Below are 14,852 nucleotides of genomic sequence, written 5' to 3' on the forward strand. Positions count from 1 at the left end.
GGGTCACCGGACGGGCAGAGACGCTCCCGGGCTGACGGACCATTATTCCCCAGTGTTTACCCGAGCGACAGCTGATTTATTGAGTCAGAATGGAAGGTTCTGGCACAATGGTTCAGGACTCCCGTGCACCCCACCCTGGGACGCACATCGGACACGGGGTCTGATGGAAAATCCTTCAGTCGCATGTGCGTTCAGTTTATGCGTTATGTCGGAACACAGGGACAGGAGGCCATTCAGCCCCTCAAGCCTGTTCTGCCATTCAATTAGCTGATGGCTGATCTGTCTCTCAACTCCATCCACCTGCCTTGGCTCTCTATCCCTTAATACCCTTACCCAACAAAAATCTATCAGTTTTGAAATTTTCATTGACCCCCTCCCCCAGCTTTTGGGGGGGAGAGTTCCAGATTCCCACTGCCCTTTGTGTGAAGAAGTGTTTCCTGACATCACTGAACGGACTGCCCCTTGTTCTGGTCTCCTCCGACCCGAGGAGATAGTTTCTCTCGATCTCCCCTATCAATTCCTTTAATCGTGTTAAACACCTCAATTAGATCGCCCCTCAATCTTCGATACTCGAGGGAACACAAGCCTCGTCTATTTAACCCCTTTGGCGCCGGGTATCATTCTGGTGAACCTGCCTTGCTCCCGCTCCGAGGCCAGTATCTCCCTCCCGCGGGGCGGGGCCGAGAATTGACCACAGTGACTCTAATTGAGGTCTAACCAGAGCTTTACATAACTACATTTTAAGCACTGGTGAGATGGAACATTGCGTTAAGAATTTTCAGAGCATTTCCCTCAGACTGAAGTAACGCCCCCCACCCCCACCGCCCCACTCCCCCACTGGTTGGAACCGTTACTGAAAATGCCGGGGTAAGGGGCAGCTCGTCGGGCACCAACCCACAAGCCGGCGGGAGCGACTGACGTGGTCTTTGGTTACCCGCCTGCTTACAGCCCGCGCAGTGACGGCTCTCCCTTCGACGCTCGACGGCTTTTGAAGTGGAGGTTAAGCATGTCTGTTAGGAGCCGCGCTCCAGGGTTTGGGTACTCCCTCCCCCCCTCCATCCCTCACAGGCGGGATGCTCCCCACCCCCCGCCCCCAGCGGGACGCTATGCTCTCAGCTCGTTACGCAGACTCCAAGTGATTGTTTCTGCCGGGAGGAAAACTCAAGTCGCCCGTCCAGCGGAACCGTTGCACCCACAGCTGCATGGCATCGGTTCTGCCGTCTCCACCCTCTCTCTCCCTCCCCCTCCCTCTCCCCTCCTCCCCCGCCTCCCCTCTCTGACACACAAACCGCAGCCTTGGGCGAGACCGCCCAGAGGTTAACGTTAAGCTGCGATCAGCTGACTGCACCCCCCACTCCCAGCGCACCAATCCTACATCCGTCGCCATCCTGTGAAATGAACGGATGCGATGACAGGGTAGAGCTGGGTTAAGATTCGGGGTGGGGGGGGGGGGGGGGAGAGGTGGAATCCCACCCTCGGGGCCCACCCTGGGTGACCGGTGGGCACCGCGGGGTACGGAGAGCTGGAGTCCCACCCTCGGGGGCCGCCCTGGGTGACCGGTGGGCACCGCGGGGTACGGAGAGGTGGAGTCCCACCCTCGGGGGCCGCCCTGGGTGACCGGTGGGCACCGCGGGGTACGGAGAGCTGGAGTCCCACCCTCGGGGGCCCACCCTGGGTGACCGGTGGGCACCGCGGGGTACGGAGAGCTGGAGTCCCACCCTCGGGGGCCCACCCTGGGTGACCGGTGGGCAGCGCGGGGTACGGAGAGGTGGAGTCCCACCCTCGGGGGCCGCCCTGGGTGACCGGTGGGCACCGCAGGGTACGGAGAGCTGGAGTCCCACCCTCGGGGGCCGCCCTGGGTGACCGGTGGGCACCGCGGGGTACGGAGAGCTGGAGTCCCACCCTCGGGGGCCGCCCTGGGTGACCGGTGGGCACCGCGGGGTACGGAGTGCCCGGCATACGGCGCGGATCCAGTTGGGGAGGCATTGGTTTGTTCTGGTGGCACGATGCTTATTTTGGCATCTTTTCCGTTTGATTGGACCATCCCGTATCAGTGGTGCCCTTCGGAGGCGGGGGGGGGGGCGCGGAGCTGCGGCGATTGATGTTCGGGGCTCACCCGCAGTCAATCCATCGGCAAGGGGCCACGACCTGGAGAGGGGGTGGAGCCTCTCTCACCTCTGACCCACCCCGGTTCACGGCCATGCCCGGTAGAAGTGTACCACCGCCCCCCCCCCTTGTGGTTGCGAGAGGAACATTTAGCGCCGGGCGGGCGGAGGGATGCGGTTTGGATTGGGTCAAGCATCCCCCGCCGCCCCTGGCATGCTTGTGGAGCGGAGCGAGCTATCCATCCCGACGGCCTGTTGGCGGGGGTGGGGTGGGGGTCAAGGGTCGGGGGTCAGAGCCGCGGTTCACCAGCCGAGCGGACGGACAGGCGAGCACGTTGGGAGGAGTTGCTCGGGCCTGGTCTTCCCCGCCTGCTTTTGCTCAACTCGGATTCCGCCCCTCCCCCTCCCTTCTCGCGCTCCCACGCATTTGCTGCCCTGAAGCGAGCGACAGCGTTTCAAGTTAACTTAAATTTTTTTTTTTAAAATAAGGAAAAGCTGAATGCACTCGGGAGCTGTGGTGCAGTGGCTTGGCCGACACACCTTCGCCGGACCGGTAGAGCCAGGAGATGTTCGACCACGGGAGGAGAGATAGAAGAAAAAACAGCAACAAAGAAAAAGGAGACAACGGAGGATAACGAGGAAGAGAGACGCAGAGGCGAGAGGCCCAGGGTTTGGAGCCGCACAGCCCAGCTCTCCCCCAACACGTGCAACCAAAGCCTTCAGTTCCTTCTCCTGTTCCAGGATCAACAGCCAGCCATCAGCTCCAGCTGAACCTTGCCTTCACTCCCAGCCGTTGTCCTTAATCATATGAGCGAGTTCTATAATGTACTTCCCTTCCTTGTACTTCTGACTGCTCTCGAAGGCGTGCTCCTGTGGGACAAACGGGCAACACTGAGTTCCACTGCGACACCAACCTGCATTTATATAGCGCCTTCGACGCAGTGAGGCTTCCCAAGGCTTGCATCAGGCAACATTGAGCCACCTTGAGAGTTATTGGGACGGGTGACCAAAAAGCTCGGTTTTAAGGAGCGTCTTAAAAGGCGGAGAGGTATAGGCAGGGAGTTCCAGAGCTTGGGGCCCAGGCAACGGAAGGCACGGCCACCAATGGTGGAGCGATTATAATCAGGGATGCTCAAGAGGGCAGAATTAGAGGAGCGCAGACATCTCGGGGGGTTGTGGGGCTGCAGGAGATTACAGAGATAGGGAGGGGCGAGGTCATGGAGGGATTTGAACACCAGGATGAGAATTTATTTTAAATCGAGGCGTTTCCAGAACGGGGGCCAATGTAGGTTGGCGAGCACGGTGGGGGGAGGGGGGGGGGGGGGTAAAGGGCGACCGGGACCTGGTGTGAGTTTGGACACAGGGACAGCCGAGTTTGGACGGGGTCAAGATTAGGGAGGGTGGAAGGACGGCCGGGCGTGTGTTGGGAGAGTTGAGTGTGGAGGGACGAGGGATTCAGCCACAGATAGGCTGAGGTGGAGGGGGGGGGGCGGAGTCGGGGCGAGGGGTGGAGTTGGGCGAGAGGGCGGAGTCAGTGGGGGCAGAGTCGGGCAAGGGGGCGGAGTCAGGAAAGGGGGTGGAGTTGGGCGAGGGGCAGAGTCAGGGCAAGGGGTGGAGTTGGGCGAGGGGCAGAGTCAGGGTGAGGGGCGGGGCCAGAGTCGGGCGAGGGGGCAGGGTTGTAAAAGGGGTGGAGTCAGGTGGGGGCGGAGGTGGAAGTAGGCGGTCCCGGTGACAGGAGAACGAGGGGCGCGGGCAAATTACTTACAGCCGGGGCGCGGCCACAGTTAGACGGGATTCACTCTAACTGCCTCTCGGACCAGCCTCCACCCCTGGTTTGTGCTGAGTCGCTGATCTCAGGCGGGGGGCTGATATGTGTCGGAAACTTTGCTCGGCCGTTTCCCCCACAGGAAAAAAGTTAACTTTATATGTCGGACTTTTAAAAGAAAAATGTATTCGCACGGGTTCTATTTAAAAAGCGCACCGAGACCAAAGGTGGTTGAAATGTGAGGCAGTGAAGATGTTTCCCAAAAGACTGTAAGCAATCAGCAATTCTTTAGCGTGTCCCACCTCACTGATGCCCGCTGTGTTGGGAAGTCCCTAGTCCCGGGCGATTGGCAGGCACTGACTGGCAGAAACCCTCCCCTCTGGCTGCGAGGGGTCAGAAACACTAAGTGACCATCAGGGGCCGAAGCAGCCACTGGGACAGACCCTTGACCGGAGGCGGAAGGTTTGAATGTCAGAGGCTGGACAAAGGTCACTTTCAGCTCAGCAAGGCAACCCACCAATGTGGGGAAACTCACCGTGTCCGTTAGTTATCATTGGGCAAAGATAATTAGATGAGTCTGATCCAAACTGTTGCTCTGTATGGTCACCTGCTGTCTGGGAACTAGAACAGCTTAATATTTTGTTCTGGCTCAAGTGGAACCCAGTCTGTCCACCGCAAGATCGGAGTCTGGTAAGTGAGGGCACATGTAAAAGGCACAAATATACAGAGTCTACGTCGAGGGGGGGACGGAGGGGGGAGGGAGAGAAGGCACATTGTTCATCCCCTGGGTAACACTGTTGCATACAACAATAACTTGCATTTATATAGCATTTTTAACATAGTCAAATGTCCCAAGGCGTTTCACAGTAGCGTTATCAAACACATGAACATTTAACGCACACACACGGAAAGATGTACAGGTACACACAGACACACACACACACAGATAGACAGACACACAGACAGATAGACAGACACAGACACACACACACACTGACACACACCCACACTCACAGATAGACAGACAGACACACACACTGACACACACGCACAGACAGACACAGACAGACAGACACAAACACACAGACACATACTAGGAGACACACATACACAGACACACACTCAAAGATAGATAGACAGACAGACACACACACACACACACACACACACACACACAGACACCAACTTACATATTTCCAGCCCAGGGTGGTTTTGCAGTTTTCACAGTAAATGTCAGCCACAGCGTGCAGGCCGGTGAGTAAAACTCGCTCCTCCGCTGGTCCGCAGCCCACATTCACTCTGCAAAGAGATTCGAGCAAACATCAGCATTTTAACATGGGAACGAAAGAACTTGCATTTATATAGCGCCTTTCACAACCTCAGGACGTCCCAAAGCGCTTTACAGCCAATGAAGTGCTTTTGAAGTGAAGTCACGGTTGTAATGTAGGAAGAGAGCGAGAAAGAGTAAGAAAAAATAGGTAACGAGAGAGATAGAAAAAGAGAATAAAGAGAGAGTTAGAGAGAAAAAGAGTGAGGGTAAGAAAGCGAAAGAGGGAAAAAGAGAGATAGAAAGCGAGGACTGAGAGAGAGAGGAGAGAGAAAGGGGAAAAGAGATGAAGTGAGAGAGCGAAAGCAAAGAGAGGGAGAGAGAATGAAAGAGAAAGTAGGAGAAACAGGGAAAAAAAGAGAAAGAGAGAGAGAGAGAAATAGAGTGTGAGAGAGAAAGTGCAGGACCTGTGTGCCTGTGGCCCTGTGGTTTAACAGCACTCACACTGTTGGGCCACACACATGAAGAATGGTCACATTAGAGGCAGCCACTTGGGAGAAGAGACAGGGCACGCTGACCCAGCCCTCACAGTAACGTACACAAACCTGGCCACTGGAATTAAAGCTCACCCAGTGCGGTGAACACTGACCCAGTCGGAATGGAAATGGGCAGAGTGGCAATTAAATAGGAAGAGAATGGCTAAGGGCTCTTAGAGTGCAGGGGGGAGGGGAGGGGAGGGCGGTAATGACAGGGGCAGGGTGGACCTAATGAAGGGCCTCTTGTGTCAGCTGTGGCTCAGTGGGCAGCACTCTCTCTCTCGCCTCCTGAGTCAGAAGGTTGTGGGTTCAAGTCCCACTCCAGGGACCTGAGCGCATAAATCTAGGCTGACCCTTCCAGTGCAGTGCTGAGGGAGTGCTGCACTGTCGGAGGTGCCGTCTTTTGGATCAGACATTAAACCGAGGCCCCGTCTGCCCTCTCAGATAGACGGAAAAGATCCCGTGGCACTATTTCGAAGAAGAGCAGAGGAGTTCTCCCCGGTGTGCTGGCCAATATTTATCCCTCAATCAACATAACTAAAAACACAGATTATCTGGTCATTATCACATTGCTGTTTGTGGGAGCTTGCTGTGCGCAAATTGGCTGCTGCGTTTCCCACATTACAACAGTGACTGCACTCCAAAAGTACTTTGTTGGCTGTAAAATGCTTTGCGACGTCCGGTGGTCGTGAAAGGCGCTCTATTAATGCAAGTCTTTCTTTCTCGGTCCCCACCTCACGCATGGTCTGCGGCAGGGGATTCACGGCCATGATTGGCTGTCCCTGCACTGGCTGTCAGCGAATGGGGAAAGGTTTTGGCGCGTGACATCACAATGTTAAAAGACGCACAGGAGCTCCCGGACCTCACTGCGGAAAGTGGCAGCAGCTGGTGTTCGGGCAGCTTCCCTTATTTAAGAATGATTCCCCCCACTGTGGGCAAATACACCCGTGGGGTAGTGTTGACTCAAGAAGGGGGGGGGGGGGGGTGGAGGGGGTGAGCAGTGGGGGATTGGGGGGGAGGTGTAGGAGTCGGGGGGGGGGAGAGAAGAGGTGTGTGGGTGGGTTTGGGAGAGCAGAGTGGGGGGGGGGGGGAGGTGCAGGTGTGAGTGGGAGGGTGCCGACAGGGGGGGGGGGGGGGGTTGCTACTGCTCTCCGTTATAAATGCTCCGTTGATATGGTTCACGGTAAACAGCGAGAGAGCGCGAGGGGATAGAGCCAGGCGACAGTACGCGTACGGAAGATATTAAGCGGCCATGAGCGGTATGTCAGTCACACCCGGCGCAGGAAGGACACGAGCCCCAAGTGATGAAAGGATCAATTTCAGAAGGTGCTGCATAAAGAAAGAACGTGCATTTATATAGCGCCTGTCACCACCTCAGGACGTCCCAAAGCGCCTTACAGCCAATAAAGTGCTTTTGAAGTGTCGTCGCTGTTGCAACGTACACAAAGAGCGTCAGGGAACGGCGCAGGCCGGAGGCACAAGCCTCGGCGATATTTTAGGGGACGAGCGACGGGGGAGGGGGAGGGGGAGGGTAGTGTCGGGGATGGGGGAGGGGAGTGTCAGAGATGGGGATGGGGGAGGGGAGTGTCAGAGATGGGGATGGGGGAGGGGAGTGTCAGAGACAGGGATGGGGGAGGGGGAGGGGTGTGTCGGGGATGGGGGTGGGAGTGGGAGTGGAAGGGGGAGTGGCGTGTCGGGGATGGGGGTGGGAGAGGGAGGGGGGAGAGGGGGGCCGGCATTTCCAGGTGGATGGGCCGGAGTGGGTGAAGGGGGATTGGTGATGCGGTCTAACCCCGCGATACTCACACTGAGTTGAAGAGGTAAGCTCGACCTTGGCTTCCTTGAAAAGACTGAAAAGGAAATGAGAATAAAATCAGTGCCAAGCTTTGCACACAAAGGATTCATCCACAACTTGCATTTATATAGCGCCTTTCACAACCTCAGGACGTTCCAAAACGCTTTAAGACCAAGTACTTTTAAATTGTAGTCACTGTTGTAATGTAGGAAACACGGCCGACAATGTGTGTACAGCAAGATCCCACAAACAGCAACCAAATAAATGATGAGATCATCTGTTCTTTTTGGTGATGTTGGTTGGGGGATAAATATTGGCCAGGACCCCCGTGCTGTTCTTGGAAATAGTGCCGTGGGATCTTATACGTCCGCCTGAGAGAGCAGACGGGGCCTCGGTTTAACGTCTCAAGCGGCACTCCCTCAGTACTGTACGGGGTTATGGGCTCGAGTCTCTGGAGTGGGGCTTGAACCCACAGCCTTCTGACTCAGGGGGTGAGAGTGCTGCCCACTGAGCCACGGGTTAAGAAGCGAGGAGGACAGGTAACTGAACAGTAAGCTGACAGGTTGCAGCGCGTTTTCCAGAGTGCCACGAAGTGTGCCAGGCTGATGTGTACTGAGGGAGCGCCGCACTGTCGTTCAGATGAGACGTTAAACCGGGGCCCGGTCTGCCCTCCCAGGCGGACGTATAAGATCTCACGGCACTATTCTGAAGAACAGTGGGGGTGTACTGGCCAATATTTATCCTGTGTCTGTTTCTGGCAGTGCTATGCCCCCCCCACCCCGACCCCCGCTGCCCCCCCCTCATGATGGATCAAGCTTGGAGCTAGTGCCATTACTGCAGTTACCTTTCTTTCTCCCGCTAAATCTACATTTTTCACATTTTCTTTCGCCGCTGCTCTTCCTTCCTCATTGAGGAACCGATTTTCGAACCAGGCTCAAGTCTTGAAGGAAAAACCGGGGGGGGGGGGGGGGGGTCCTGTGCTGGGAGAACCGTGCTCCGAATTCTGCTCTCACACATCCAGACTGCTGTGAGAGAGAGGAAGGGGAGAGCGTACAATCTGGGCAGCAGCAGCTGCAGCTCGGGCCCTCCCAGCACAGGCTGTCCCAGCTCCCAGCACAGACCCTCCCAGCTGAGGCCCTCCCAGCACAAGCTGTCCCAGCTCCCAGCACAGACCCTCCCAGCTGAGGCCCTCCCAGCACAGGCTGTCCCAGCTCCCAGCACAGACCCTCCCAGCTGAGGCCCTCCCAGCACAGGCCCTCCCAGCTCAGACCCTCCCAGCTCAGGCCCTCCAAGCACAGGCTCTCCCAGCTCCCAGCACAGGCTCTCCCAGCTCCCAGCACAGGCTGTCCCAGCTCCCAGCACAGGCTCTCCCAGCTCCCAGCACAGGCTCTCCCAGCTCAGACCCTCCCAGCTCAGGCCCTCCAAGCACAGGCTCTCGCAGCTCCCAGCACAGGCTGTCCCAGCTCCCAGCACAGGCTCTCCCAGCTCCCAGCACAGGCTCTCCCAGCTCCCAGCACAGGCTCTCCCAGCTCCCAGCACAGGCTCTCCCAGCTCCCAGCACAGGCTCTCCCAGCTCCCAGCTCGGGCTCTCCCAGCACAGGCCCCGGCTTTTCCTTCCAAGACTTCCCGAACGTGAAAGACACATTTGCATTTATATAGCGCCTTTCACAACCTCAGGACGTTCCAAAGCGCTTTACAGCCAATGAAGTACTTTTGGAGTGTAGTCACTGTTGTAATGTGGGAAACGCGGCAGCCAATTTGCGCACAGCAAGCTCCCACAAACAGCAATGTGATAATGACCGGATTATCTGATGTTGATTGAGGGATAAATATTGGCCCCAGGACAGCGGAGATAACTCCCCTGCTCTTCTTCACAGAGGCCAGGATTGGAGAATCGAAGAGATCGCAGAAGGCTGTCGGAGGTTGCAGAGATAGAGAGGCGTGGTGGGGAGGGGGGTGAAAGTGGACGGGCGATAAACAAAGGCTCCTGCAAAGGAGGTGAGTGAGTCACTGGGCACCCGCTCCCAGCAACAGTGGTACTTGCTGTCGGCCCTCAGTCTCCCGTAAGGAAGAAAATAACTCGGGCAAGAAAGAGGGGTCTGTATCCTGGAAAGGAAAACAAACGACACGTGCACTTTGATTTTCTGAGGGATTCTGACACGACTCATTCACAAGTTTAAAAAAACAACCAGAAACAACCTTCGCACTCAGTCGCTCGCTCCCCCAGTCATGGTAGGGCGTGTGGGGCTGGTTAAATCCCACAGCTTTCTTTCCACTATCCTGCTTGTTATTTCAGTCAATGCCACAGACACAGGAGCTATTTTTGTAAAACACTTGAACAGTTTCACTCACAGAAGGAGCTCTTTAAAGACGGCAGGGGGGGGGTATGTGGAAAATACTGGATAACCGCGCTCCAAGTGGAGCTCGCTGCCACAGGGTGTATTTTGAGGTGAACAGCAAAGATGCATTTAAGGGGAAGCTACATAAACACGTGAGGGAGACAGGAATAGAAGGATCTGCTGACTGGGTGAGATGCAAGGTGGGAGGAGACACGTGTGGGGCATAAACACCAGCACGGACCTCATAGCATCATAGAGTATTACCGCACAGGAGGCCATTCAGCCCATCGTATCCGTGCCGGTCAGAAAGGAGCTACCCAGCCTAATCCCACCATCCAGCACTAGGTCCATAGTCCTGTGGATTACGGCACTTTAAGTGAACATCCAAGTATTTTTTAAATGAGGGTTTCTGCCACTCCCACCCTCTCAGGCAATGAGTTCCAGACCCCCACCACCCTCTGGGTGAAAACATTTTTTCTCATCTCTCTAATCCTTCGACCATTTACTTTAAATCTATGCCCCCTGGTTATTGACCCCTCTGCTAAGGGAAATAGGTCCTTCCTATCCACTCTATCTAGGCCCCTCATAATTTTACACACCTTAATTAAATCTCCCCTCAGCCTCCTCTGTTTCAAGGAAAACAACACCTGCCTATCCAATCTTTCCTCATAGCTAACATTTTCTTGTCCTGGTAACATCCTCGGAAATCTCCTCTGTACCCTCTCTAGTGCAATCACATCCTTCCTATAATGCGGTGACCAGAACTGCACGCAGTACTCCAGCTGTGGCCTAACTCGTGTTTTATACAGTTCAAGCATAACCCCCCCGCTCTCTTATATTCTATGCCTCGGCTAATAAAGGCAAGCATTCCGTATGCCTTCTGAACCACCTTATCTACCAAGCCTGCTACCTTTAAGGACCTGTGGACATACAAAAGACATGGATTTATATAGCGCCTTTCATGACCACCGGATGTCTCAAAGCGCTTTACAGCATGTGGTCACTGTAGTAATGTGGGAAACATGGCACCTCTGACAGTGCAGCTCTCCCTCAGCACTGCACTGGGAGCACCAGCCTAAATATATGTGCTCGGGTTCCTGGAGTGGGACTTGAACCCACAACCTTCCGACTCAGAGGTGAGAGTGCTGCCCACTGAGCCACAGCCCTCCCAAGGTCCCTCTGTTCCTCTACGCCTCTCAGTATCCAACCATTTATTGTGTATTCCCTTGCCTTGTTGCCCCTCCCCAAATGCATTACCTCACACTTTTTCGGATTGAATTCCATTTGCCACTTTTCACCTGTTGGGCTGAATGGCCTGTTTCTACGTTATACATTCTATGTCAACACAGAACTAATTAACCCTTTGAATGCCCTGCTTACCCCAGTGACCAGAGGCCATGGGATTCGAATCTGTTCTGCGACTCACTAATGAGCTAAAAATCCTTCGCGTTTCAGCTTGGCATCTTTCCCAAACAACCAGCACACTTTCTGTGGTGTATGCACCTGTGCGCACAGGTTTGTCGAGCTGTTCTCATCGGCACCAAGCCCCGAAACCTCCCTCGGGAGCTGGCAACCTCGCAACTTGGGCCTCCTCCGGGAAATCCTCTCCGTGCCTTTCAATTCTGCGCGGAGGGGTTTCCTGTACGGGCTGCTCTTGCACATTCTCCACTTTGCCATCCTCGTCTGCCGTCCGGACACGCCATGGCGCACCACCTTGCCGTCCGGAGGAGGCGGGGGTCCCCAATGGACTCTCTACACGGGAGTCCTCCCTTTATTTATTGGGGACTTGGCCTGGAGTGTGGTGCACGGAGCAGTCCCTTGTAATCGGTTTTTAAGTCGGTTCAGGGACTCCCAGGCCGCTTGCAATTTCTGCGGTCGAGGAGTTCCACGTTTATGTTGCGGCCCCTCTTTCAATATTTGAAGGGGCTGCTCCTCAAATTCTGGCTGCACTTCAGTCCCACACTCCTGATCTTTGGACAGCCTGTGCGGAGGGGAGCGGGCAGGTCGGGAGGCCTCCTCGTGGGACTGCTGCTGGGCTTGGCCAAGGTGGCCATTAACCGGTCCAGGCAACGGGCGGTCGAGGGGGTCGTTCAGCCCGACCGCCTGCCTCTCTTCCACGGTTACATCCGGGCCAGGGTGTCCCCTGGAGATGGAGCACGCGGTGTCCACCGGTACGCTCGCGGCCTTCTGCGAGAGGTGGGCGCTGGAGGGACTGGAGTGCATCATCACCCCCGGGAACAGAATTTTAATTTGATTTGTTTAATGTCCAAAGTTAATTTGTAAATTTGTCGGTTCTCGTGCCCCTTTAATAACGGGGTGCTCAGCTTTATAGTTTAATTAAAATAGTTGTAGAGCTGTTGCATTGTGAGTGGCTTAGCCAGTCACGTGATGTTCAAAATACTCAATAAAACCCCAGCCAGTTGGGTCTTGGTCATCCACGATGAGGTATGCAGTTGTGAGCCTAGTGGATGAACTGGTAATGTGTAGTGTGATTATTAAACCTTTGTTAATAAACCAACTAGTTCTTAGTAGCAATGTGTTGCTATGAATTCTTAAGCAAGGAACCCATGAAGCAAATACATTACACCATCCACAGAAACTCCCTGCTCCACAGGCCTCTGGGACTAGCCGTCTCACACCGAGAGGCTATGGTGTTAAAGGGTTAAGGATCCTCCTGTTGTTATTTTCCGCAGGTGTCGTTTGGCAAAGGGGTTCCCTTGCACTCACGGAAGGGCTTTTCCGTCACCGCTTCACCTCCGCTCCAATCGCACTAACCCCGAGCTCTTGTACATCGACTCATCCTCACACACCCTGCTCTGCCTAAAATCGCATGATATTATCCAAGGACTTGGCTCCAATTTTAAAATTCTCATCGTTTTTTTCAAATCCCTCCTTGGCCTCGCCCCCTCCTCCCCCTTATCTCTGTAATCTCCTCCAGCCCCACAACCCAGAGATCTCTGCGCTCCTCTAATTCTGCCCTTTTGAGCATCCCTAATTGTCTTTGCCCCACCATTGGTGGCCATGCCTTCAGCTGCCTGGGCCCTAAGCTCCTTAATTCCCTCCCTAAACCTCTCCACCTCTCAACCCTCCTCCTTTAACTTGCTCCATAAAACCTACCTCTTTGACCAAGCTTTTGCACGCCTGCCCTGATATGTCCTCACGCAGTGACTGCTGCCAACGAACCGGAAGCTGCGCGTAACTGCCGGGTCCTAAATTTAAAAAAAGTAACGTTCACCACAACAGGCGGAGGATCGGAGAAGTGTTCCGGCTTTCTCAACAACCCACGTCCCTTCTGATCTTTAAAAAAAAAAATGTTTTTAGCGACCCCGCTCCCGTGACGACTGGCAGTCCGTGCACACCGACTGCTTCCGGTCCGTTGGCAGCAGTCGGGTCCTTCTCCTTCGTGGCCCGGTGTCAAAGGTTTGATAATCTGTCAGCCGTCAACCTCCTCCCTCCCATGGCTCACAGCCAGACGTTTCGAGTAAACACGCGACACTTCGAGGTGGAGTATGGGGGACAGACTTTATTGATGCACAGTGATGATCAATCCAACTGTACACAGAGGCTCTTTGCTTATAACTTCTATTGCTCCAGCCCTCGCAAGTAATGTTGAACATCGTGCTGTATGATACACCACTGACTACATCAAAGTTAAAGATCACAGATAAGACTGCCTGACGCATCTACTCCCAAATCTTTTGCAGACAGGCTATTCATGTAAACACTTGTAGTTGTTTACTCCAATGCTACTTTCCCAGAAACAAAAATTCCTGAACTAACTGTTACTAATAACCTTGAAGAAAAAGCTTCACCAACTGTTATGCAGCTGATGGCTGCCACCGACCTGTTTATTACCTTAAAGCTAAACCTTAACCACTTGTGAGTGACGTCATTACGGTTATCTATTTCCTTACCTAGAACCAGGGGTCACGGTCTCTGAATAAGGGGTCATCCATTGAGGACTGAATTGTCACTCAATTGTGAACCTTTGGAACTCTCTACCTCGGAGGGCTGTGGAGGCTCAGTCGTTGAGTATATTCAAGACAGAGAGCGATAGATTTTTAGATACGAAGGGAATCGAGGGATATGGGGACATTGAAGGAAAGTGGAGTTGAAGTCGAAGATCAGCCACGATCTCATTGGATGGCAGAGCAGGCTCGAGGGGCCGAATGGCCGACTCCTGCTCCTAATTCTTAAGTTCTTACACAAGCACTTTTCGCATCAGAAGCCAAGCGAGGCGTTCCTTCCACGGCAATTCAAAGTCATCCTGTTTATACCGGAAAGTTTATTGCTCCGTGATACGAAGAAGTTTGTTAATCTTAACTCCCCAAGTCACCCGACACACATCTCTCGAGGATGTCCCACGATTATGCTCCTGTGAAGCGCTTTGGAACATAAGTATTAGGAGCAGGAATTGGCCATTCAAGCCCGCTCTCCTCTCTCTCTCCCTCTCTCTCCTCCCCCCCCCCCTCTCCCTCTCCCCATTCTTTTCTCCCTCCCCCACCTCCCTCCCTTCCCCCCTCTCTCCCTCCTCCACCTCCCTCCCTTCCCCCCCTCTCTCCCTCCTCCACCTCCCTCCCTTCCCCCCTCTCTCCCTCCTCCACCTCCCTCCCTTCCCCCCCCTCTCTCCCTCCTCCACCTCCCTCCCTTCCCCCCCTCTCTCCCTCCTCCTCCACCTCCCTCCCTTCCCCCCTCTCCCCCTCCCTCGGGCAGTGTAGTGGAGCGATGTTGAGCAGGGGCAGACCAGCTCACAGCTGCTCTCTCCACACAGACTCCAGCTGTCAGCTGTGAGCACGTGGTGCGATCGCTGCTCACCGCCACTCTCAGAAACTTTCTATAACCTCCCTGAGCTGGGCACTCCCCCCACCGAGCCGGGCAAACTCCTTCCCCCACCCCAACACAACACCCTTTATGTGAAAAAGATCTGTTTAGCAGAGGGGTCAATTGCCAGAGGGCATAGACTTAAAGTAATCGGTAGGAGGTTTAGAGGAGATTTGAGGAGAACTTTTTTCATCCAGAGAGTCTGTGGGTCTGGAACTCACTGC

At 54.7% G+C, this 14,852-nt stretch overlaps 1 protein-coding gene across 1 annotated transcript in view; it reads right to left on the reverse strand.

Annotated features, from left to right (window-relative positions):
* Nucleotides 1-1,710: 1,710 nt before the first annotated feature.
* The window catches only part of ypel2a (yippee-like 2a), a 39,058-nt gene continuing 25,916 nt past the window's right edge, over nucleotides 1,711-14,852 (reverse strand). Inside the window, exons 2-4 of the mRNA XM_070858046.1 lie at nucleotides 7,480-7,523; nucleotides 5,061-5,169; nucleotides 1,711-2,975 (exon numbers count right to left, since the gene is read on the reverse strand). Coding sequence (XP_070714147.1) covers nucleotides 2,886-2,975; nucleotides 5,061-5,169; nucleotides 7,480-7,523 — 243 coding nt within the window. The 3' untranslated portion in view covers nucleotides 1,711-2,885. The remainder of the gene's footprint in view (nucleotides 2,976-5,060; nucleotides 5,170-7,479; nucleotides 7,524-14,852) is intronic.

This window comes from Pristiophorus japonicus, chromosome 16 (assembly GCF_044704955.1).
Source record: "Pristiophorus japonicus isolate sPriJap1 chromosome 16, sPriJap1.hap1, whole genome shotgun sequence".
Lineage (NCBI taxonomy): Eukaryota > Metazoa > Chordata > Chondrichthyes > Pristiophoridae > Pristiophorus > Pristiophorus japonicus.